We start from the raw sequence: 24,278 nt of genomic DNA on the forward strand, positions 1-24,278 counted from the left end.
CGCTATTGGCGACCTTGTAACGGGTGATTTAAAGAAACTCACGGAGACCGCAATCGTGTCGTCGATGATAAGAGACGGCGCGCAATCTAAGCGCCATTCGAGCTCGTCAGTGTCGGCATTCTTCGCGAATCCCACGAATCTGGTTGCATTCCACTCTAATTAAAACCATCCCGCGCGTTAACGAAGTTTTCGTGTCGCGAAGCACTTAGTCTAACATCGAGAAATCAAGGACGCACGTAAAGCTCGCTTTGTGGCGTCGCGACTCGCTCGATGGTTAATTTCACGTCGTCTGCAGACGATCGTATAGAAGATAAGGGTGCGTGTACGTTGGTAAAATAAAAAGTCCTACACCTGCTCTAATCGTTAACGCCAGCTCGGCTTCTTGCCTTGTAATCGCACGTTAATTCCTTATACGGGTCTGCCGTTGGTTTGCAAACCCTTATTTTTAGCTTGAATATAGAAATTTAAGCGAAGAAGATACATCTATGTATGTATAATGTATGTTTCTTAACTTAAGTATATGCAATCTTATTTTTATATTTCTTTTAATTGTACATGATTATTCTTCCTTTTATTTATACACTTTTGTACGTAACTATTTTCCGTCGAAGATGTTATAAAATCACATTGAGTATTGGTATTTTTACATCGAAATTTATAAGAAAACAAAAGAAAACTATTTGTATACTTATCGAATAATCACAGCATTTTACTAGAAAATTCGTTAATGAAAACATTTTATATATGAAAGCTTCAAAGTGTAAAGCTTACTTAAAAACTTATTGGATTTTACTGGTCAAGGGTTACAAAATTATCTCGAACAGAGCGTAACAAGTTTATCCTATTTCCCGTTAACTTCGGGAAACTGTAATCCCTTGTTTGCAGTTAGCGGTAAACCCGAGACCGTTTCTAGATCAAATCAGCGACACTTTGTTGAACACAGCTTCATCTACGGCCGATCTCTCGTGAAACGTCCTTAGATACTTATTCCACGGACGAATCGTTTCTCCCATCGATTCCAGGTCTCGCTTGAAAAGTCCTGGGAACCAGGGCCGACGCCTTTGTGAAAGGTTGCTACCAATAGCTTCCAAAGAACCACGGACCGAATCAACGAGGAATAGAGAAACCGAAGAATCTCGGGTGTAAACTCACCGAGCACGGAGAGGCTGAGCCCCGAGCCTGGTCTCGGTGATCTGTGCCTGTCTGGGGGCGCCATGGCGTTGCTTCGAGCGGGTTTATGGGGCGCCTTAATCCACTGGTAAACTCGTTTCTTTCATCGTAAAGTCACAAACACAGTCACTCGGTTCGTTCCTCGACACTAGAACGAGAATTCTCGAAATATTAACGCTAACAATTATACACGACTGGCTATTCCTTCAGCAATTCTTTGAAGATTCCTCAATCGAGAGAAACGACGGATCACAAGGATGTTCTTTTCCTTGACACGAATTTCTCATTTTATTTCTTATTTAATACGATCGATTAACGCACTGTAACTGAAACAGTTCCCGCGCGACCACGCCAAAGCAACAAACGTACTGGAAAACGCTCGAGGACAAACGTTATTAACGCGAGTACATGCTCCGAGAACGCTGGTCGAGCACCGACTGGTAGACACGAGCACTCCACCTCGAGCGCCGGTCGACTCGCATGACGCCTGATTGGCTGATTGGTCGACCGGTCGACTGGCTTGACTGGATAGACGCTGGTTATACCCGACGACTTGTCCCGATCCTCACGGTCGTTCTTCCATCGAGCTGCTCCGATGTCTGGTCTCAGCGTGCGCGCATGCGCGTTTCCTTCAATTCTATCGAGTCTTCTGCTTCTTCAAGCAGGCCAGCCTGCGCTCCCGTAGCTCCACACGATCTTTTTCTTCTTGGTCTACGTTTTTCTTTTGGGTCTGCTCCTTTTTTACTTTGGAGGGAATTTTAATTGTGCCACTGAACATATAGGTCGATTCAAATAGGGATATCGGAGTCTGCGGGAGATGAGAATGGTTTCGAGGCTCGGCCTGGTCAAGGACAAGATCGTGCCTCTTCCTGTCATTGCATAAGACGATGTTTCTTTAGGACTGTTCAGAATTTTGCTGTTTATATCTTTTTTCGCTGTCTTTCGAAGTCTTTTCGTTGTAAGAGAAATTTCCATATCCAAGTATACATTCCAAAAATCACACTTCTTAATATCTAGATTCTTAATTGCGCGATACAACACAAATTAATGCAAAATAAATTTTATCTCTAAAAGTCCAACAAAGATACTCCATTCCGTCGTATTCATGAAACTTGCTCACGTAATTTAAATATTATGTTATAACCATTCGAGCGAATGTTAATTGTACATACAGAGATTGAATCCCGGAGATTTAACAGAGCTATTTCATACTTTATACCATCAAACATCGAACACAGCAGACAAACTATGTTTCAGCAGTTCTTTTCCTGAAGCTGAATCATCCGACTGAAGTAACATAGCCATCGAATATAGAAAGTGTTAATTATGCAATGCAGATTGGCTCAAAGCAAATTCAATTCTCCAAGATCGATCAAAAGTATTTTCTTAAAAGGAAAAAGATGTACTTCGTTCTTTGTATTGTTTCTTGTTGAACGAGAAGAAAGCTTGTGCGTTTCCTTCCTTAAAATTCGATGGTGCAACTCTACAAACTGATTCAAAACGAGTTCATACCTCACACTTTGTATCATTAAACATCTAACACGGCAAGAAAATTGCGTTGCTGCCGTTCTTTTCCCGAAGCTCGATCACTCGGCTCGAATTCACGGCGCAGAAAGCGCGCACGCAAGACGATTGCGCAACCACTGGTTTATTTAATAAAACAAAGTTACGGTTAGTATCGAGTGGTAATAGCACGCTGCAGGGAATGCTACTGTTGTTCAACCGTCCAATGCCGAGAAGTTGACACGGCCGCGGCCGCTCGTTTATCCAGCAGGCGTGAACGCATTCAGATCTAGCACGTGTATGCAAAGATTGCAAAGTCCCTCGAAGTCCTTGCACGGTACGCATCGAAAACCAGGACACCTAAAGATCAGTAGTCTATGCACATCGGACAATTACGAGACAGTTGCTGTTATTTGATCCGTGTCTCAGTTTAACCCACGTTAATTCACTTTTTTGGTCCAACTATTCCTCAGCTAAAGGAGACTTACTTAGGTCTGATTGGTTCTAAACGAACCTATATAACTTGTTCCCGAACGAACATACAAACTTTATGAATATTGATTTTCTTATATTTCGTAGATAGTCCTTAAGACAATCATAAAAAAGAAATTGTAGGTATATACATAAAAATTAGATACAGAAAAATCGGCGTAGTGCGAGAAACAATCTCCTAACTGTTTTAAGAAATATATTACTACAATATTTGTGCCGTTTCTGTGTTAGTTTACTAGATGCAAAACACGAAGGAATAATACGAGTTAGACACACACACGAATGGAAATAAATAGCAAAACGCTAAAATATAACGCTAAAAAATACTCTCATTACGTACAAAACTACTATCGGCAACTACCCAATGACTTATAAACAGGGATATACGTAAATGCTACAATTATTAAAAAAGGTTGTAGTAGCAGTAGAAACTCTAGTCCAAGGAGAAGGATGATATGTGATCACGCAACCGCGGATACTCTCGTTCGCCCACCAGAAGGTGCTAACTGCGCGACGTTTAACGGAAGTAGCGTTGAAAGGACGCGTACTCGCGTTCTCCACGCGTTCAATGCTCGTACGCCCACCACCACGTCATGTAACAGCCTGGTCAAAATTCAAAACAACTCGAGGATCAGATACTCAAACAAATCTGAAGCTCAAATAAAATCAAGGATCCGATCGCGAACGTACTAATTTCAAAGTTCTTTCAGTTATTTCCTTAAACCTTAACCAAACAGCATGAACTCAAATTACACGGATTTAAGCGTGAATTTCTGTTAGACCGAATTTTATACTTATATACGATCATGTAAATATATACAATCTCCTTTGACGTCATTTTAAGTACTTATCTATTTCACGACGTCAGTTCATTTAAATGCAAGTTGCTCGATTCGAGTATCTTGTACGAACCCAAGCTTGAATTCAAGCGAGTTGATTAATCAGAACGAATCTTAAAGCAGACACGCCGCAGCTCGATTCACGAAGCAGGTGAAGCTGGTCTAGGATTCAATCTTACATCGTCGTCCTCCCTCTACCACGCCACTTTCTACTTTCTCGTCTGTTCGATATGCACAATATCTGCATAGTACACGTTTGATGTCGAATCGAGGAGGTTTCGAAGAGTGATCCTGCCGACGCCGCGGAGAAGAGGATAAAAAGGTGTTCCAGGAAACGAATCGTCGTCTTGGTTGCATTCAGAATTCTTCTTTATCCTTGCTCTAGTCGGCGATCACGAGAGAGCCTTCGTCGATCCTTTCTCGCCGCCGCCGCGCCGCGTTCGTTCCTTCGAGCGATGCCCCTCTCCCAGGGTGACCCGATCTCTCGTGCGCCACGACGAACAGGTTAAAGTAGCTCCTCCACGTACGTGGAGCGTGTATGTGTCGTATATTGCGTACGTAAGTTCGAGCAGCCCACCACTCAGCCTACCAGCCGTATTATTACGTGTCGCTTTGCGGGTCTTACGACTCCCGTGTGCGCGCATGTAACAGGTTCCAGTCGCACGCAATGGTCGATCCCTCCCGGGGAAAAATGGGAGAGAAGCCACTGTATACATGATCAGACTTTAAACCCAAATGACATATAAGGGGAAAAGAGGTTGGATTTTGTAGAAAAAATATAGGGTGAGGATTAGGACATACATGCTGATTGCGTGAACCACCCTTTCGTTGTGAATCACGTGAACTTATAAAGCACGTTGTATATTTTAGATATTTCAGGTTATCCTTTTTTTCGGCGAAAACATATAACCAGAAGAATAAAGCACCATGTATATACCAATATCACGATTCACGTGCGAAAATATTTCTACGCTCTTTCGATACTTTACCGAGGCTATTCATGAAACTGCCCTTAACGAATAAAAACCCACTTAACTTAAGACTTACTTCCTATCGTTACCATAACTTATTGCTATACCGTATATATTCTTACCGTAATATAAGGGCAACGCTGCGCACATAACTGACGTTGACGAAGCCAAGTCGATAAAAGACCAAGGTTTAAAAAGGGTGAGGTATATAATTGACCATAACTACCTCTGATTTAGGTACTTCTTAGCAGGCATTATCGAAGGAAAAAAGGCCGGTAGTCGAAGAGGGAGCTACGACAAATTAACTACGCATGATCCTGCGATGAGATAGCTGGTATCGATACCGGAGTATAGCGGATCCTGTGTACTGGAAGGCAGGAGGCCGAGAACCCGGTGTGTTGTACCGTGCAAGTCGGTCCTTATACGGGTCTCGACACGAGGTACGCTCTCCCTCGAGCAAAAAGAACCCTCTGCGACGTGGCACACTCTGTAGCATGGTTTCGGTGGCCCGTCGAATACGCATGATACCGTACATCGTGCGTTTTCGTCGAAAATCCATGGGCGATTGAATATTCTCATCGTCTCGCAGATGTATAATAAAACTTCTAAACTAAATCTCGAGTTACGGAGTTTTAAGTTAAAAATGTAATAGGTAATTTTTACAAAACGTATTCGTAATTGAAAAGTTTGGAATTACCACGTGTTCCAGCAAATCTAAGAATCTTGAATTAATAATAGAATTAGTTAAAGATCCTATATACGATATGTATGTAGATACAACTGAGAATGTAGGTAATTTAAAGTAACTTCTTAATAACAACAGGTAAATAGTGCGAAGGAGAGAGAGAGAGAGGAAAGCAACGGTAAGTGGTTGCAGCCGGTTAATTATAGTTGTGCGTTCGATGGGACGCGATAAAGTATCGAGGATGTCGATTCTGAATGCACCATCCGCGCAAAAATGGCGCAACTTCTGCCATCAGGGAACAAATCGTCGCGCGTCGTGTCGGGCAGACCGATTCTCCGTTAAAAACGACGGGTTCGTGGCGAAGTGCTCGTTTAATTACCGATGCTCGTTTCAGCGTGGGCTCTCCGGCTTCGTTGCACCGCCACAAGTCAGATCCCGGTCCGCCCACCCGCATCCGCCACACTGGCCTACGTGGAAAGGTGCGATATACACACCTTTATGCTCGTACGTAGTACATAACCGAGCCGTCGTCCATCGATCCGCTCTTTAGTTTCGCGTTTTTTCGTCAACCACTCGTATGTAAATTTTTTTGTGGAAAAATACGAAAATTGCACGGATGTACAAAGTTTTATAAAGAATATTCAAGAACCATCGATCTTTCTGAAGACTGCTATTGCTTTTGTAGGGACCTCCTCTATTCGTCACTCGTACAGGCAAAACTTAGAGTTTTACAATTAATTAATTAAAAATGCGATATTGTTTCCTGATGTTTGATGTACGTAATTAGAAATGGATTACATATTTAGCGATATAGTCATTTGGGAATATGATTCAATGCAGTTTATTTAATACTTAAAATAATTAATGTGTTAAATTGTCAATTGTAATCAAAGTAACGGTAGCAAGAGGTTCGAGTGAAAACAAGGTGTAATTACACATCGAACGCAAAAGTGTCAAAACTATTTATAGCATGGTTGGCACGATGTCGAACGGCATGCCGAAGGGCCGATGAGAGGAAATTATTCGCGTTACTTCAAGCTCTACCGACGCATTAGGTACAATTGGGTGCGTGGGCAATGTTAAACGTTAAATCGTTCGTTACGATAGGAGACGATGCGACGAGATTGTTCGCCCACGTACGAATTTCCTGCGGCACCGTTGCGGTGTACTTTATTCGGGTCTAGGTACCAGAATCTCTCAATGGCCGCGATTAAATGGTAGTGGAAAGTGTGCCTCGTTTCAACTCAAACTACTCTTCATGCATCTTTATCGCCGATCGTTACGTCGCGGATTTTTACGAATTTATGGAAAATTTGAAGATGCAGTAACGTACAGAATGTAGAATGTGAAAGTAGACTGTTCGTCAGAATTTCTAATGGATAAAGCATGCCTCTACTTAAGTATTATTACTTGTATCCATGAAATATATTACGCAAAATATTACAAAACGATAAAAGACTCGAAAGAAATTTGCCAGCAGACTCGAAGAGAAGATAAAGGGGTCTTGTTATTGGATTTAGGAATAGCAGTTCTTTAAAATACCATATTAGCCTATAAAATACGCTATTTTAGCTGATCGCTAATAAAAATGCAATATATAAAAAAAAAAAAAATGCGCCGACTACTAATAAACGTCTTAGAGGATCTCCAGTCCAAAGATTTCTCCTTGCGTAGGTACTTACTTACCTTATTTTTTTCTTTTTATCGTCTTGAAGCTGTTAATATACGTGAAAGTCGAACGCTGCGGCTCGAGAACCAGTGGACCATTTTCGAGCAGCGAAGTCTCGCGAGCAAGAAAGACAAAGATTCCACTCGTCGTGGAATTTCAGTGGCTGCGTAGAATGGTGCGGATTCCTCGAAGGAATTCGCTCGACGGAGGGGTCGATTCCGTCGTGCGAGGGGGTTAATGACGAGAAAAGGGGAACGAAAAAATGCGGCTCAGCCACGTCATTCGACAGGTAGTTGCCCTGGGAAGATCGTAGACGCCGAGGAATCTTTTCTGTAGGAGCATAGAGACTCCTTTACTCTGGCGTTTTCTCCCCACCAGAATTCATCGAATCGGTTTCATGAGAGAGCTTAAGGTCAGCGGACCGTTGCAACCCGCCACGCTGCGAAGATTCATTTCGGAAGATAGAGCTGAGGTCGGGAGAGAGAAAAGAACCGGTCGTAAATTTCTGTAAATTTCGTGCCCCGAAATATTATCTCCGTTCTCGGTACTGTAACACCACCGAGGAAACACGCTCGGCATCGTACCGTGCTCGTTCAACATATGTATTCACGTGTTGTGCCACGTTCACGCGACTTTTCGTTTAACCCGTTAAGCACCAACGTTCCGTTAACGCAACGTTTCACTTGGAGTTTCTTTTTAATCGATTCGCATTATTTAATTTCGACCTATTTATTTGAATATATAGATATCCATGAATACTGTTAAAATCCAGATTTAACACTTTGAAGAATGTTTCGAATAAATCAAATTTCCAACCTGTCGGACTAAGATATTAACGCGCTAATATAAAAAACAATCAAGCCTGGAAACAGCCTTCGTGAATTTCGCATCGATCTGACTCTTTTCTGACCTGCCAAACGTATTGGCAAATTTTCGCAATTCTTCTCTAAATACGAAATTACGAAACCGTCCCAGGATGTGAGATCAAAAGATACACACAACGGTCTTTCTTAACAAGGAACCACTTAAGGAACCACGACGTACGGTCGAAGCAAAAATAGAAAGAAAGTAAAGAACAAAAAGTTTTAACGCGAAGGAAACGAAGCGCCGCGTGAAAAAGCTTTATTCTACATTTTCAATTTATTTTCACCTGGATTTTGCCGATCGTTGAAGCACTCTGTGTAGATAAGCGTACTTTTTGTGGAGCGTAAAAGGCGTGAAAAGCCAGTCGAAAATACGAGGCAACTAGCAGCGGTAATCTCCAGCGGAACGTATCGTTTCTACGTGTGTCGCATTAATATATCCCTTCGGCTGTTAAATACTAATTACGATTGCCAAACGCGAGGCCTAAGGCACGAGACTAAACGCGAGTTCGACTCGATCATTATACGCTCGTGCGCGCGTGTTTCGCTAAGAAATAACACCTCATCGTTCTTAACGTCAGCCGCGCGAACGGATACGCTCTGTTCGCGCGGCTTGAATTATACCTCTGGCGTTGTGCATGCTAGGAGGATGGTTCGTTGGAACCGATTGAACCAGAAGAAGTCCTACGAAGGGCTTGTTTCGAAGAGAGAAGAAAACATGTCCGACCGACGTGACACGATGCGCCAAATTTATTTAGGCCCTCGCGGGCTACGATCGTTAAACTCTCCTCCGATGCGAGGTTACGATCGATAAAAGTATCCTCGTATCACGTCGGGAAGCCCCGTTTCTTTACGATCGTGAAAGAGGCAATAACTTTATTGTCGGTTGATCTCGTTATGCCTGACATATCTTGTATATTTTTCTGTAGTTTTCTATAGTTTTCTACATTCGTAGATGAAAAAGTCTCGTCGAATGCGGCTACCAGCATCGAACACGGTCACTTATCGCGAGGACCTCGTGAAATACATACCGTCGAATCGGCAGACCAATATTGCGGATACCTAGTCCGCCCACGTGTCCACTTCTACAGGCCAAACGCAAACGCAGACGTACTCGAACACATAGAATTCGATGGAACGAGTATGAGCGTAATTTCGCGCGTCCGTGTAATCGTGGTCCACGGTTGAAATCAAGAAAGCGGCGAGGAGGGGCAGGAACGAAGAAGGAAACGAGACACCGGTTTTCCAGCGGGCTGCATTCATGAAGTCGAATGAACGAACGGCCGTGCACACGCGAACACGAATTAAGCTTGTCCCCGAGCGTAAGCATGCTGCTACGACTACATGAGACCAACATGTCTGCTCGCGATTTACACTGCATGGCACCTTTCACGTGGGTGCAATCGCGTAAACGTCGATACACGTCGGTCGCAACGAATTAAGGAGAAGAGACTCGTGGAAGATGCCGTCGCTCGGATCCAGTTTCACGCAACAACGCTCATGAACTGCTCGTAAGATTCTCACTGAAGCAACAACAAGCGACATTTTGTTGCATATTGTTGCTGTATGTTGCAGATGGTATGCAATAAATATCAATTTGTAAAAATATTTTACACGCACCGAAACGATGTAACCAGGAGAATAATTGGCCTTTGTTTCTTCGAGTTTACTTTGGTTCCTCGTGCACGAACCCGTGAAAACTTGTTCGTTGATCGGTCCTTGAAAATGAGACTTTCACGGCTGCTCTACCGACAAGTCTCATCCGAAACACAATACACGAGGAAGTGCGTGCCCGCTTTTCAATGGCCCTGACTGCGATACACGCGTCAAGCATCTACAATCGACATCGGATCCCTGTTTAACTTTTGGCGACTTCAGAGAACAGTTTTTGGTTATAAGAGACAAGGAATCCAGACAGCACACGATGTCTTAAATCGAGTGGAAGCTGGATGTTTACGGGACTGTCGAGTATTTGTTCTATAGCGATAAGATGGGTCGTCGAAGATGATAAGGATCTACTCTTATCTACTTGGAAAATGAAATTGATGTATATTTTTATATCGTATGTCATATATAAACAACTGATATATATATGTAAACTGTAAACTTCCTGCATAGAAATCCGTGTCATTTCCAAGATCTCGATATTGTCTTCATACACCAAACGTTACCAATTTCCAATGACCAAATGAATTTTAATCGACCGATACAGTTTTAGAACACAGATATACGCCTATTGTCTTCCGGATCGGAGACAGATTGACTCCAGTCGCTTGTATGACATACACGCGTATACTTTTTGTATCTCCCATTAGATATCGACTTAACAGCCTCGATTTCGAATTAATTACAGCGTTGAAAGATCTTAAAAAAATGTATCCACAGACCACCAAAAGCGTAAATTATTCGACGAGTTTACTGCTCGGAGTAACGAAAAGCCGGAGGACGTGGCAGTGTATCGTGCAGATACTCGAACTTGCGGTGTATTCGTGCAACGTACGCAAAAACCGCTCGCAGATACGCGTGCGTTCGCCCACGCCAGCTCCTACACGCCGCAACGACGCTCTTTCCACGCACGCTGGTCCGATACACTCGGCTGTATGCCTCGGTTCATTCAGTCGTTCGAATCCTTCTTTCATTCAAGGCCCGATATACTTCGATCGCGCCACATTCAGCAGGCGGTTCGTGGATGTGGATAGGCACGTGTGTGCACGTGCACTCGTGGAAGAGTGAGCCAGTAGACGCGAGTACTAGCGAAGTAGCGAACCAGTACTTGTTCGTACGGTTGCGCGAATTTGTCTAAAGTTTTGATCCTCAAAGATGTTGCGAAGTATTTTTTCTAGCATTTGTCGAGGTGATTTTTAATTGAACATTTTTTGCATCCATTCATTTTCGTCTTTCAGCTAGTTTTTCTGTATAAAATCGTGGGCAAAATTTATTCCTTGTACAGGTACCATTCTCGGAAGAATATTAGAAGCGGCATCGAAGAAAATGACACACGGAATTGAACATGAATTTAGAAATAACGTTCAATTAGTTTATTTATTTAGATACAAATTTATATCTAAAATAAAATACATTAAAATCATCACTATAACATCGACCTACTGATAACTATTAGTAAATTCTCGATAATAGATTTCATGGAGGTAGATAGAGATAGATAATAACAGATTTCAAACGCACAAAACACGTTCCTGCCACGTGCGACCAAATCTCCGCGAGACACCAAGAATGTCAAACCTCCATAAAAATTCTCTTCACCGTTCATCGCTCGCTATCGATACTTTTCCATAAATATTCACTCGTCCTCGATCATTGTTCCACGCGAAACTATCACTCCCACGATAATAAGTTACTGCTAGGTTTATTGAACTATGTCGTGATAAAGAACGAACGAACCTCGGAAGCGTTGTGTTACACCGCTCGGTTCACGGCAGTTCTTACGAAAGGAATTCCTTTCGTATAAATTAGCTCGGGTAATTACCATGCAATTAAGAGGGGCGATAGTAATAGTTGCCGTGTAATTAATTAACACCGCGCGGAACATGAAATTTCCAAGAAGTTCCTGCCAATTACGTTTCGTCCATACGCTTAGTCCAGTGATCTAGTTTTCGTTCGACGATTATCAGGATTACGCGTTCCTTCCTTTGCTGTTTGCTTGTTCGTTTAAACGAGAAACCGTTCGACGTAATTGCGGATTTTTTGCCAACGATAACATCTAGGTACGTACGGCACGTACCAGCTTACGGCTGTGCCGAACGGTTCGTTCTCTCAATCGGTCGCGAGTATACTATTTGATGGAATCGATACTGCGGGCTTGCAATATAACGCAAAGTTAAGTAGGGTCACCAATTGATCTTTAATCGTAACTTTAGATCTACATGCATTCTACACGCACGTAGGCGCTTATGCTACCGTTCAGCAGTATCCGAACTCGCTGTTTACTTCTGACACGATGTATTTTAATTAGAGAATTGCGAATAAAAATGAAATTGCAGCGAGTTACACGCGTCACGAGGGCAATACCAGAGGAGAGAAAATCGGACCAGTACAGCGCGCGTAAAAAATTCAGAAGCGTGTCACGCACAAGCTGCCGAGCAAATTGATCGCTGTTTCGTATCGGTTGAAAGATCTATAACAATAACGGTTTCGATTACGTTTTACAACACGTGTACGGTGGCTTTATCGCGCGACGAGGTGTCGGTACAGACACAGGGACCGACCGATAAATGCACCGACAACACAGGTTGGGCAATACACTGCTGGATCGGCCTGGGGCGAGATTGGTGCAACTGTTCGCGAAGAGTAACAAGTAGAAAAGCGAGAGTCGAAGAGAGGATCGAGGCGAGACGTTAACGCTATTGACGCGAATTAACCGTGCAAATGGTATATAATTTTCAGATAATTAGTGGCCCCGCGGCTATCCATTACGGAACACTCGTCATAGTCCACTTGCTCGTTAATTAAATTTTACAATCGCTCGACCTCGCGGCAACATAGGGCACTGACGTCCAAGAATGTTCGCTAAGAGTAGATGACGAGGCATAGGTACACTCTTCGAGGATTTCGAAATAATTGTTATTGATCGTAAGTAGTTCTGCGTTTTTAAGTACTATACTATATATTGCTCGAAGGAACACAACTCAACGATGTCAAATTAATGGGGAAACTTTTAAATTATATGAACTTGCTCGAATATTGTGCCAGGTGTATCGGACCCAGTATACTATATATGTTTGCTTTTCTAAGTGCGACTTTATTATATATGTACTTACATATTGTCGGTTCGCTTTAGGCTTCGAGGATAGCTAGTAAGATATCGTTCATCCATTCTTACTATTCCATTGCTTACTATTCGACGAAAGATTACGACCTTATTTTATGTTGCAACGTTATTCTTGTTAGATGGTACAACTTTCTTCGATATTGCGACATTTCATCCCTATTAAATATTTGAATTTGAGAATTAACGTTTGAAGGTTTTACAGACTTTTATGATCTAAAGGAAGAAGTGCTGGAAATTGTTTACGATGCATTACGTACGTACAATACGTACAGTCCATTTTATCCAGGCGCGATCTTCTGGCTTGAAAGAGACGAAATATCGTTCGCCTTGAAACAGTATGAAGTTACTTTCACGATTTTCGTCGCGCTCGCGGCGACCTAATTAACGAAGAAGAGAAATCTTTCCGATTAACCCCACGAGCCACTTCATATATCAACTATATCAACTTCCAAAATTACTTTTCTACCGAAAACCACCATCAAACTCAGGGGGTCGGGAAGGTTCCAGAACTAATTGTTAATAACTGCTATATAATGCTTCTGAGTGAAACAGTTACGAAGAGCCAGTGAAACAGTTAAAAAGGTTCTGGTCGATATCAAATCCGGCTACAATTCCGATATTGATTCTATTCCGTGGTCCTAAATTCCTGGTACAATTGAAATCAAAGCTCAATTTCGTAGCTCGAAATAAGATGAAAATCCATCTTTACCACAAATTTACAGCGTATATTTAAACACACCTATATCACGAAATCAAAACTTTAACCTGCCTATTCCGCGACGAGTTCTCAGTTTACCACAGAAATGCAGTAAGCTCGAAATGCCAGGCGTATCGCTGTAGATTCCCACGAAAAAAGAAAAACCCCTGGGATCGGCTCGTTACGATCGGCGGTCGTCGGTGCACCACGACAACCAACGTCACGAACGACCATCATTCTACGCGATTACCATCTCTCCAACTCGTACACGTTCGAAGTCGATCGCTCTACACGCACTAAGCCGCTCCTAGGCGTTTTTTCGCCGAGGGGATTCTACGTGCTCGAGATCGTGGACCTGACGAGGGCGCTGAAAGCCACGGCCCCACGGAGTTTTATGCCGCCACAATACGTACGTGGCATGCGTCCGCTACGTGTCCAGCATGAAATCGGTCGAGATAATACGCGATTGGTAAGATATTCTTGTCGCAAATCGCGAACGTTGCTCGCGAAATTGTTCGCCACTGTCGCGCGCCCTTAAAGCTTCGCTCAGACACGGCTAGTAATTTAGTCGAGTGGCAAGTAACTCAGTATGTTACCGCGTGGATACTGAAATCCAGTCGAGTAGTTTAGTTCCGTTTCATCAGATTTTTCTATTCGGCTAGGGTTTATTAGTACGGATACTCGTCACTTGACTGAACTGGACCTGTCTGTACGAGCCTTTGGCGTATACACGAGCCGCTTGTCTCGTTTTCGGCTCTTTGAGATCTCGTTCATTGAGTAACACGGCCCTGTTTCACGCGTTTCTGCCACGATACGATTTATATCGCTTACGCAACCACCGGTTACGATCCACGATGTGGAAAGCGTCCGTTGGGGAATTACGTCGTGCGACCGTGGAGACAGTATGTATGTACGTATGTATGAATACGTATTGTTCGAGAGGACGATGATGCATTTCTGTTCTCGATCTCCGAGTTAATTCAATGGAGGCTGAAGCTAGTAGGATGATAGCACGAGGAGAGAAAACTGGAAGCGTCGAGCGAGAAAATCGTGGGTTAAACCCTTAAGTGGGAGACGAATTTTGCATGTTATTTGTTAAAGCGATAGTTTACGACATGGCGATATATGAGATATTAAACAGTTCTTGTTCTACTGTTCAGAATAATGGAACATCGCATTAACGATCGATCAGTTTAACAATCGACGGTACAAATAATTGCACGCAACTATTCAAATTAAAACACGAAAAATGTTTTGTCCTGACGATAACAGATGGATTCTCTCCATCGCATGGGTAAATTACGATCATTTAGGAGTTAGGAAGTAAGTTTATCAAACTTCTTATCTGCATCCGGATGCCGTGCAGATTCGGATTACCCAGAGACGAAGAAGAAATCTTTTACTCAATAACCAGTGAAAAGAACATTGTGACGCACGAGCCGAGATATACTCGTACTCGCGAAGAGGGAGGAAGACGCTACAGAGAAAGCACGGCTGTAACTGCCAGTGGGATCGTAATTAAACTAAACCGACGTTTCCTCGCGCCTTGGTGCGGTTACTTTCTCCATCGTGCAGGAAATCGATCGTAAAACTCGGCCTTTTGCACTCATCTAACAGAGCCAATTTATGCTTCCTTCTCGCCTATGAACACTACCGTTCATAAGCATTTGAATACTTGCAATTAGCGTAATTCGATCAAGAGGTTGATACGCAACTATGATAGAAAAATGCTACTGTATCTTTGATTCTTTACCTCTTGCTATAACGTTTCATTTCTTACTTTTCTACTAAAAGGCAATAATAAAATTGTGAAATTAATAAGATCGCTAGACGGCGCCAGTTTCAGATAATGGTTATCGACGAGTATTGAATAGTCGCGGACGATCTTTCCTTAGGGTGTGCACCAGCTTCTGGTGTCTATACCTATAACTCAGTTAACGCCTCTTATCAAACTCGTCGGACAAATACCGATTATCGGCGCAAAACGATACATATTCCTGCGGCAACAATAAACGTATATAATTCCAGAGATACTCTTTCGACGCCTATTGATACTAATTTACTGTAAATACAGCACTGTGTCATCGATTGCGATAAAATCGCGACGTCGTCTAAGAAATAGAAACGGGTATCTTAGATCCTTGAAATAATATCGGAGAGATATAAATTCTCGATAACGTTAATTATCACACACATTGCTAGAACATATAGATTTGCTATTATTATATAGTCATATATATGCAGGGTGGTTGGTAACTGGTGGTACAAGCGAAAGGGGGTGATTCTACGCGAAAAAAGAAGTCGAAAATATAGAATAAAAATTTTTCTTTTTTTTTTTTAAATTTTTCCATTTTCTGTTATAAAATTCAAAGTCGATTTTCTCGAAAACAAAGCCTCAAACGAAAAATTTTTATTCTATATTTTCGACTTCTTTTTTCGCGTAGAATCACCCCCTTTCCGCTTGTACCACCAGTTACCAACCACCCTGTATATATATATAGGTATATAATATTAGGTATATAATATCGAGTCATCCCTTCTCCAACAATTTCTATCTATTCAAAGAAATTTGTTTTCAGAGAAAGAGGCAGATTATTCGATACTCGAGTTTGGCGCTCGTGTTAATTTCTTGAGTTTCGAAGAAGATAAGAATCGACGATTAAACGATATTGTTTCAGGTGAACGTGTTATAATTGCCAAAAACGGAGGCTGACGCGTCTGGCTCTCTGGTATATTGCGTACATGCGGTACGCCCCCGTCTATCCTACGTGCATTATAACCGCGAAGTTCGAATTCGGAAGTCGTGTAGGTGTGCTCTGACTCAGAGCGGTTGAGTCTTCGCTCTCGCTTCGTTTTCCAATCGCATCCGGCTTGACTTGGTCAGGAATATCCGTGTTCGGTTAGCGTGGAATTTTAATAAGGAAAAATGTCCCATCTAGTTAGCGGCATTCTGGTACGCCGTGGAATGTGCCTTACATTTTATATGGTGGTGGTTCCGAGTGACACGAAACGACACCTTGAAACGCATCGAATCTCCTTTTTCTAATCGGTTTAATCGTTCTTTCTTTATCATTGTCGTTTTGATTTTCGCGTATGAAGATTACATGGAAGCACACGATAAGGAAAAATTCACAATCAGTGGAAAACACGTTCGGTGGAATGGTTCTCGTTTAACTTAGAATTAAATAAAAGAACATTATGGAGATTAATTCACAACGTAATGAATCTTTAGTTTTTATTCGACTTTCCATTTGACGTAAGTAACGTTGACTATGGTAAACTCGAATCGTAGATACGCGCGATTCAATGTTACCGATTGATTCATGACGCGAGATGAACCGAAACGCGTAAAAGTTCGTCGTAAAACGCTTTTAAACATCATCAGACAATACGAAACATCGGAAACTGGATAGGAGAATCGTTTTATCGGTGTTGATGAGACGAATGTTCAATTTTTATTCCATTTTTCATTTGATACAAGTAATCATCGAGTATGACAAACTCGAATTGTTTACGGAGATACACGGCATTCAATGTTACCGATTGATTCATGACGCGAGATGAACCGGAACGCATAAAAATTTGTCGTAAAACGCTACTAAACACCATCAGGCAACGTTAAACATCGCAGTCTAGATAAGAGGATTCTTTTGTCTGTGTTAATGAGATTCGCTGCATGAGCATGTTCGAGGAGGCCACTAACCTCCCCTCGTTATATCATAAAGAACTCTACCGAGATATTCGAGGATTTCGCTTACCGATCGTTGGTAAAAATATCGATTATTCTACCGGTGCATTTCATAAACGTTTTACGAAATATAAGCTCCTGCTTAATTAAAAACTCGTATCTGCCATTTTTAGTTTTATTATTTTTCTGCTATCATATTTTTCTTTGTGCAACTTAAAATATTCAGTGATTATTTCGTAACAGACTTTATACAGTCTATGATATAGGTAATTATGCTGAATGTTTATACAAACTCATGTTTTCATAAATTAAAGGAAAGGAATTAGATTTAACCGTAGATTTCATTCACCCATAAAATATTATATTTATAATACTATGTGTACTTTGCCATGTACATTTTTGTAACTTCAGAAATGCATAAACATCCGCAATCTAAATATAACTCTGCTTAAAAGATACGAAGAACTTCGAGTATATTCACGTATATTGAAAACTAAAAAGAATGTAAGATAAGATTATCTTGACTAAAGAAAGCAGACACGTATGAAACATTTTGATAAAAACTCACCATTGTTGTAGACTTCCGCGTTAACCAGCGTTTCCTCGTCATCCGTATCCGGTCCGAGAGACACTGGAGTGTACACGATCGAGTCTCGCGCTCTCATCGTGTCCAATTTTAAATAAACGATGCTTCTTCTTTATGATACATTCGCGAACGAGCTGAAACAAAAATCAAACAAATTTTAAGGAAATAAAGCTGAATGCTTAGTGTGCTACATGGGCGTGTCAGAGGTTTGTTTTAGTTATTTTAAAGCTTACTTTCTAGGTGTGTAAAAGATGCACGAGATAGATAAAGAAAAAAGATGCAAAAGTTCAAAGAATTTGACGAAGTAAAAGAAGAAATAACGATACACTGACTTACGCGGTAGAATTCAAAGCTTGCTAGGCGGCTGCGCAACTACGCAGTGACTCAGAATCCCAAATATAGTGTTTGTTCGAATTTCTTTACATTTTTGACAAAAATAAATTCCTACTCTTCAAACTTATTCCATTCAGCCAATTAAATTAACAAAAACTGACGAATTGCAGTCAGTCAAAGTTGCTCTTGTTAGAGTGATTCTGGTCGCCATATTGGATCGCTAAATACCTTACATTTAGCGTTTACTATTAAAGTTATATTTCGAATTGTTATCGAATATTGTTGAAAACGTGATATTGTTCTTATTAGATAGTACTTACTATTTTATTAAATAATCATGACGTATAAAAACGACGAACGATCGCAGGTCAGACCGTAGATTATTTTTCGTAACACTGATTTCACCACGTAGCGAGGCACGTTTCTGACAACCAGAACATACTATCAGCTACAAAATTGACAAATTTCACAAGAAACATTTCTGTTAGAAGGTAACAATTTCCATTGCATAGCTGTATCGATAGCGAGTAAGCAAAGCACGGTGAAATTGAAATCAAACATAACTCCCGTCAACCATAAACCTACTATCCGTTTTATGGAAATTATAAATAACACGGTAGGAACTCGTTAATACCGTTACTCGATGCATTACGAGTGCGTGTAAGCATTGCGTTATCAAAACAGAAAAAATTCGAACGCGCGTAGCGATATTTTATCCGCGAGAAACCTCTTGGAGCATGTAACCGTTCGCCATTTGCACGTCCGATGACATTCTTGGAATTAAAATTATGTTTTTCACTCGTCGACCGTAACCAATTCGATATTTTTTACGCATGTTTAGGGGTGAATTTAAAGAAACCGGAAGAATAATTCAGAGGTTACTAGGAAGTTTCTTCAGGTAATAATGGTCTGGTTTATTTATCTGTTAGCCCCTTCGATGGCCGTGCAAACATCGTGCGTTGTCCCATATGTTACTCGTGCACTCTTTCGACCGACATGTGTGCGTCCTTGTACCAAAAATGGCAACCCCTCCTTGATAAAAGTCAAATAACCCGACTTCTGTTTCACATTTTGTGTATTTAAAATAGTTTTCGGGAAAACATTTCGTTATCATTATCAGGGATGCGTTGGCCAACTGAATCGTCCTTGAAAAGTTATCAATTAATTACAATTTTTCTAATAAACATTGTCAACGGTTATTAAAAACGAAATATGGTATGAAATCTTTCAGTAGTTTTGTCGATCGGTAAAGACGGAATTTAGAAAAATCTCCAATACTGCACTAGTACGCAACTGAATCTCTGAGCTATAGGAATTGGAAGATTAATATTTCTTTCTAGATGCGTTTCTGGATCCTTTCGCTTGTATGTTTCACGTTACACCGTAAAATGCGTCGAGTTCGACCGGCTTGGAATTTTCTTCATTAATAAACCTATCGAAACGAGCGATTCGTTTTTCCCCTAGCAACCGGTTTCCTCGTGGTTGTGTTCACGAGTCGTCTTCGTATACGGGATCTATTTCGGGTAAGACGACCGCCGTCGTCTCGACGCACCAGTAGACGTCATTCTTCCGAGATGCGATCACCACGTACCAACGAACGCCGTCGTTATGTCTAAGAATGTACCAGCTGTCGGTACATGACTTCATTGCAAACAAGTTCAAACAACTTTGCGCCGCTGTGAAATGCAAATATCATAACTCGTCAAGGTTCTGCATATTATCTACATAAATTACAAAAGATACATCATATCCCTTTGCTATGCAATTTAAAAACCGGAAGTACTCCACTGGTAATTCTAATTCGTCCTACGATTTATAATTTTGATTCTTTGCTCACATTGTAACATAATGATTCGTTGATTCTTCTCGTTATCCCGTTAAATAATAGGAATTCGCGCTCAAACAAATTAATTCGATAGCTGAAAATTGAATTAGGCGAGAGTCAACTAAAATATCGCTCCAATGGACGTAACTCGGACAAAGTTCTACCGTATTTCCTTTTGATGGTTAATTTAAGCGCATAATTTCTCTTTCCTTCTTTGTATGGCGGAACAGCGGATGCACGTGTATACACGAACACAGATCGGTGGTTGTAACCACGCCTTTAGGTTCGCGGGGGGTCTGGCTGCCGCGGTATACATGGAACAAAGAAAAGGAAGAGAGGACTAAATATCTCGCTGCTCGATTTCTGCGAACCGTTCCAGGAATTGATATTTTTAAACCGTTGCATTTAGGACCGTCTGTGACCTCGACGTCACTGAAGCGTCTGGTTCAAAAGTAACATGGAAGTTTCGACGCAGTCAGAATTATGGATCAGTTTCCGCGAATTGTTTTCCTCAGGTGTATACTTAAAGACATAGAAACTCCCTCGATAATTGCATGAGGGAAGGACAAGGCGAGGAAAAAGAATTTTTCTATTCTTAGGAGATACTCTCCCCACCCGAAACTACGCTCTTTCTTCTCCTTCCGTTTCATGCCGAGGCCAAAGGAAATCATCGATTTTATCTTTCTTCTTTGCTCTATCTCCTTTCAAGTTTCTTTCTTTGCCACAGTTGCATTAACTAGACGACGGGCCCTCGGGTAAAATGAAATCGCGCTGCAAGCGTTCAATGAAATTACTATAAATCGCAGACATATACTTTTCAGAGGAAAACAATTTTAGCGTGAGATTTGCTGCTAAAATTAAATTGACGAGACAATGCCTGGCTAACGTCATCCATTCTTGAAAGAGACGCGACAATTATCTGATACACAGTGTAAACACGAGACGGTGGAATAATTCAGTCGGTGTGGAAACGAACTAATTCGTGCGATCGCACGCGATTGTTGTAATTGATGTGCAACCATGCTAACGACAGGATGCGTCCGTTTGCATTCGTTTCACTCTAGATCCTGTCAATGAGTTCTCACGAAATGTGTTCGTTTTATTCCTCTTGGAAATTGTATTGTTTATTGTCGTACATTAACGATGATTTCCAATGTAATATTTCCTTTTAGTCGAAATGCTCATATATCATTTGGAATCTGAAGAATAGTGGATTCGTAAAGTCCATGGTCTGATATATAAAGTCCAATAGATCTCAAAGCTTTTCAACAGCGGAGCATCTCTCTGCAGCTCTCGACTCTCTCGAGTTGAACGAACTTGCACAGCCTGTGCACGGACTTCAACGACACCCTTGACGCCTCAGACGCCACTTACTAATTCTCTGCCCTTTGCACCCACGCACGCACGTGCCTGCAGGCTAATGCAATAACGCGGTCGGAACTTTCTGTCAGGGGCTTAGCCTTGCTACCACGTGGTTTATGCGCGTGCTGAGCCTAGAAGGTGACGAGAACATACGTAAATTGCCTACCGACATTACTTCCTGGTTATATTTAGGCTCTCCTAACTCCAAGATCGAATTTCTTATGGGGACGACCCCACGAAGAATCCGCGATAAACTGGCTGGAATGGTTCAATTAGCACTCAAGTTCAGAGTTTATGGGCGGTCACTACTAAGATCGTAGTGCTGTAGTAAAGATTTGTAATATTTTTAATTAATACAAAAATCGGAATTATATTCTCAAATACCGATTTTTAACGTGGCTTCTTCACCTGATACGTACGTATTAATTTACCTAAAATTAATGTTAAATAATTAAAGTTGCAACAAGAAACACCGAATTAGGGTGTTTACGAGTCGTAATTGATCGATGCATTTTGATCGACCAACCGCCCGAATTTCGAACAGAGAATAAATATAGACCGAATGTTCAGGTATCCCCTATTTTCAGCAGTTCCTCCCAATCGTCTCATCTACTCTTTTTTATTTAATGCATTCCCTAAAATGGCTGCTTCCCCTTATTTTCAAGACTTCCCTATGGTACACGTTAATGTGGGGCACGCGCGCCTGCGAGACGACGGACACGTGCGCGTCTGTGTATGAATTGTCAAACCTACTTGCGTCGGACAACATCGGGCAGCCGTTTGATACTTGTTGGCGTGATTAATACGAGTTCGAAGGTTGTATAAAAATGAAACGTATGTGGCTATGTTATGGAACAAACACACGAAATTTCTATAACGCATCCTTCGTTTGTATTGTCAAAAGTATAAAATAACTTATGTAATTTTAATAATCTTGTGACTCGTTAGCGACAATATCACTACTGTTCAATTAACCAATCCAATCCAAGATCCAAATTAACTATATTTTATATTCTATTTCTGAATAAAAAGAAGGCTCCGAAATATATAACGTTCGCGTCTTGACATCCATAACACATTCGTCTATATTTCGTCCTTTTGCGACGTTCAGAATACTATTTTATATATATATATACGTCATATATGAACGTCACAAAAGAACGAAATATAGACGAATGTGTTATAGATGTCAAGAAGCGAACGTTTCATAGCATATCTACCGCTTCTATCGTCAAAGAACTCAATAAGCCTCCGTATTATTGCACGATAATAAAAGAAATTACGCCTGCAATACCATTAGGTTTTTGACCCAGAAGAAAAGCATTCCGAGTAGTCGTCCCACATTTCGTGTCGTAATTCTTACCCGTTGACTTTTCGTCGCGTTCACGGGTATTCTTATCGAGCCGTTCGTCATTTTTTCTTGAGAACAGGCAGGTCTAATGACTGGAGCGAGCCCAGGCACGCGCCCGCAAGAAGAATCGAGGGTATCGAGACGCGAGTCGCCAGCCTCCGGCTGCTCGCAAGAGGGTGCCTACTAGTAACTGTTGGGCGCCGACAAAAATAGCGCCCCGATGCCGTTGTACCTACGGATGCAACGAGCATTACCATCGACAGCGTGAGGGAAGAAGGGAGATGCCGGGATTTAGACGTGACGGTTGCCCTTCGGCACGCAAAAGGGACGTTGTTCCACGTTCGAACGGGGGATCATCGCGCCTCGTAGAGGAAGCTTTATTTCCGGTCTGCATTCGATGCCCCGGTGGCACTGTGATCGTTCTACGATAGCTCTACGATATCTTCACGTTCGCGTGACGTCGATAGAACGTCTGCAAGAATTTGTCTACTTTTCTAGTAAACACAGTGGGAAACTCTTAATAAACAAAAACTCGTAACCGTGAATTTCCCGAGATTTTCCATGGAGCTATGATAAAAATACGCGATAGCTATAATAAATCAACATCGGTCTAGCGGTCAGCTGATCGAAAGTGGAAGCTGATCGAGACTTCCTTGAGAATGATACATTTTGGGAATAACGATCGGTCGAGTCATGCCTTCAATGAAAACAAACTAACGAACGATCGTACATGTGTCTTTGATGTTTAACAACGAGTCAACGCATAACAGGAAGAGCAATAGATTTCGTGGCATCATTTCATTCTGATATAAAAAGATTGAATGTGTAAGATGACTAGGTTTTCGCTTTTTCTATAGAAGGTGCAATTTTGGAGAACAGAGATAAACGTCTCCTTCGTAAAGATGCTGGGAACGCGGTCGAGCTTGGAATCTCGCGAAAGGGACTCTCAAACGCATCTCCCTTTTTTCGTGCGAACTGTCGATCAAACGGCCGGAAACCCGCCAGTTATGCACTGTGAATTCGGGAAAAGAAACTAGTCGGCGGTGAGACTATCGAACAAAAGCTTACCGATGTGTTTCAGCCTCGAAATAGCAGCGTCGGGACGTCGACTCTCAGCTATCTCGCGTTCCACGGAGCAACGACACTTTTCCTTCTTTCTGCTCTTCTTCTTCGTCTTCTCCTCAAGCTTTCACTCGATCCTCGCGAAACGATCCTTGCGAAGAATCTCTTTCTCGCGTGTTAATTCAAATATAAATATACTTATTCAATTTTCTTTTCGATTAGTTAAGAGGTTCTATATGAACGATATGTGTTTAAGGATTCAAATAAATATTATAAATAAATTACAAGGTAGGTAGAACGTCAATTCGAGCGTCGACGTGAACCCTGTTCCGCCCCCGATCCTCCATTCAGAGGAACACCGAACCAGCCGACGCGTTTTCGACGACTGCACCA

At 41.7% G+C, this 24,278-nt stretch overlaps 1 protein-coding gene across 3 annotated transcripts in view; it reads right to left on the bottom strand.

Moving 5' to 3' along the window:
• The window catches only part of LOC117214779 (protein TANC2-like), a 47,469-nt gene extending 23,421 nt beyond the window's left edge, over positions 1-24,048 (bottom strand). For 2 of the 3 annotated variants that reach the window (XM_033461118.1, XM_033461102.1), the window contains exons 1-2: positions 23,892-24,048; positions 17,935-18,086 (exon numbers count right to left, since the gene is read on the bottom strand). In XM_033461118.1, coding sequence (XP_033317009.1) covers positions 17,935-18,031 — 97 coding nt within the window. In that variant the 5' untranslated portion in view covers positions 18,032-18,086; positions 23,892-24,048. Of the gene's footprint in view, positions 1-1,152; positions 1,740-17,934; positions 18,087-23,891 lie in introns of those variants that run through there. The other variant, XM_033461109.1, reaches the window with a different exon arrangement.
• Between the last annotated feature and the right edge of the window lie 230 nt (positions 24,049-24,278).

This window comes from Bombus bifarius, unplaced genomic scaffold (genome assembly GCF_011952205.1).
Source record: "Bombus bifarius isolate JDL3187 unplaced genomic scaffold, Bbif_JDL3187 scf7180000007971, whole genome shotgun sequence".
In the NCBI taxonomy this organism is placed as follows: Eukaryota; Metazoa; Arthropoda; class Insecta; order Hymenoptera; family Apidae; genus Bombus; species Bombus bifarius.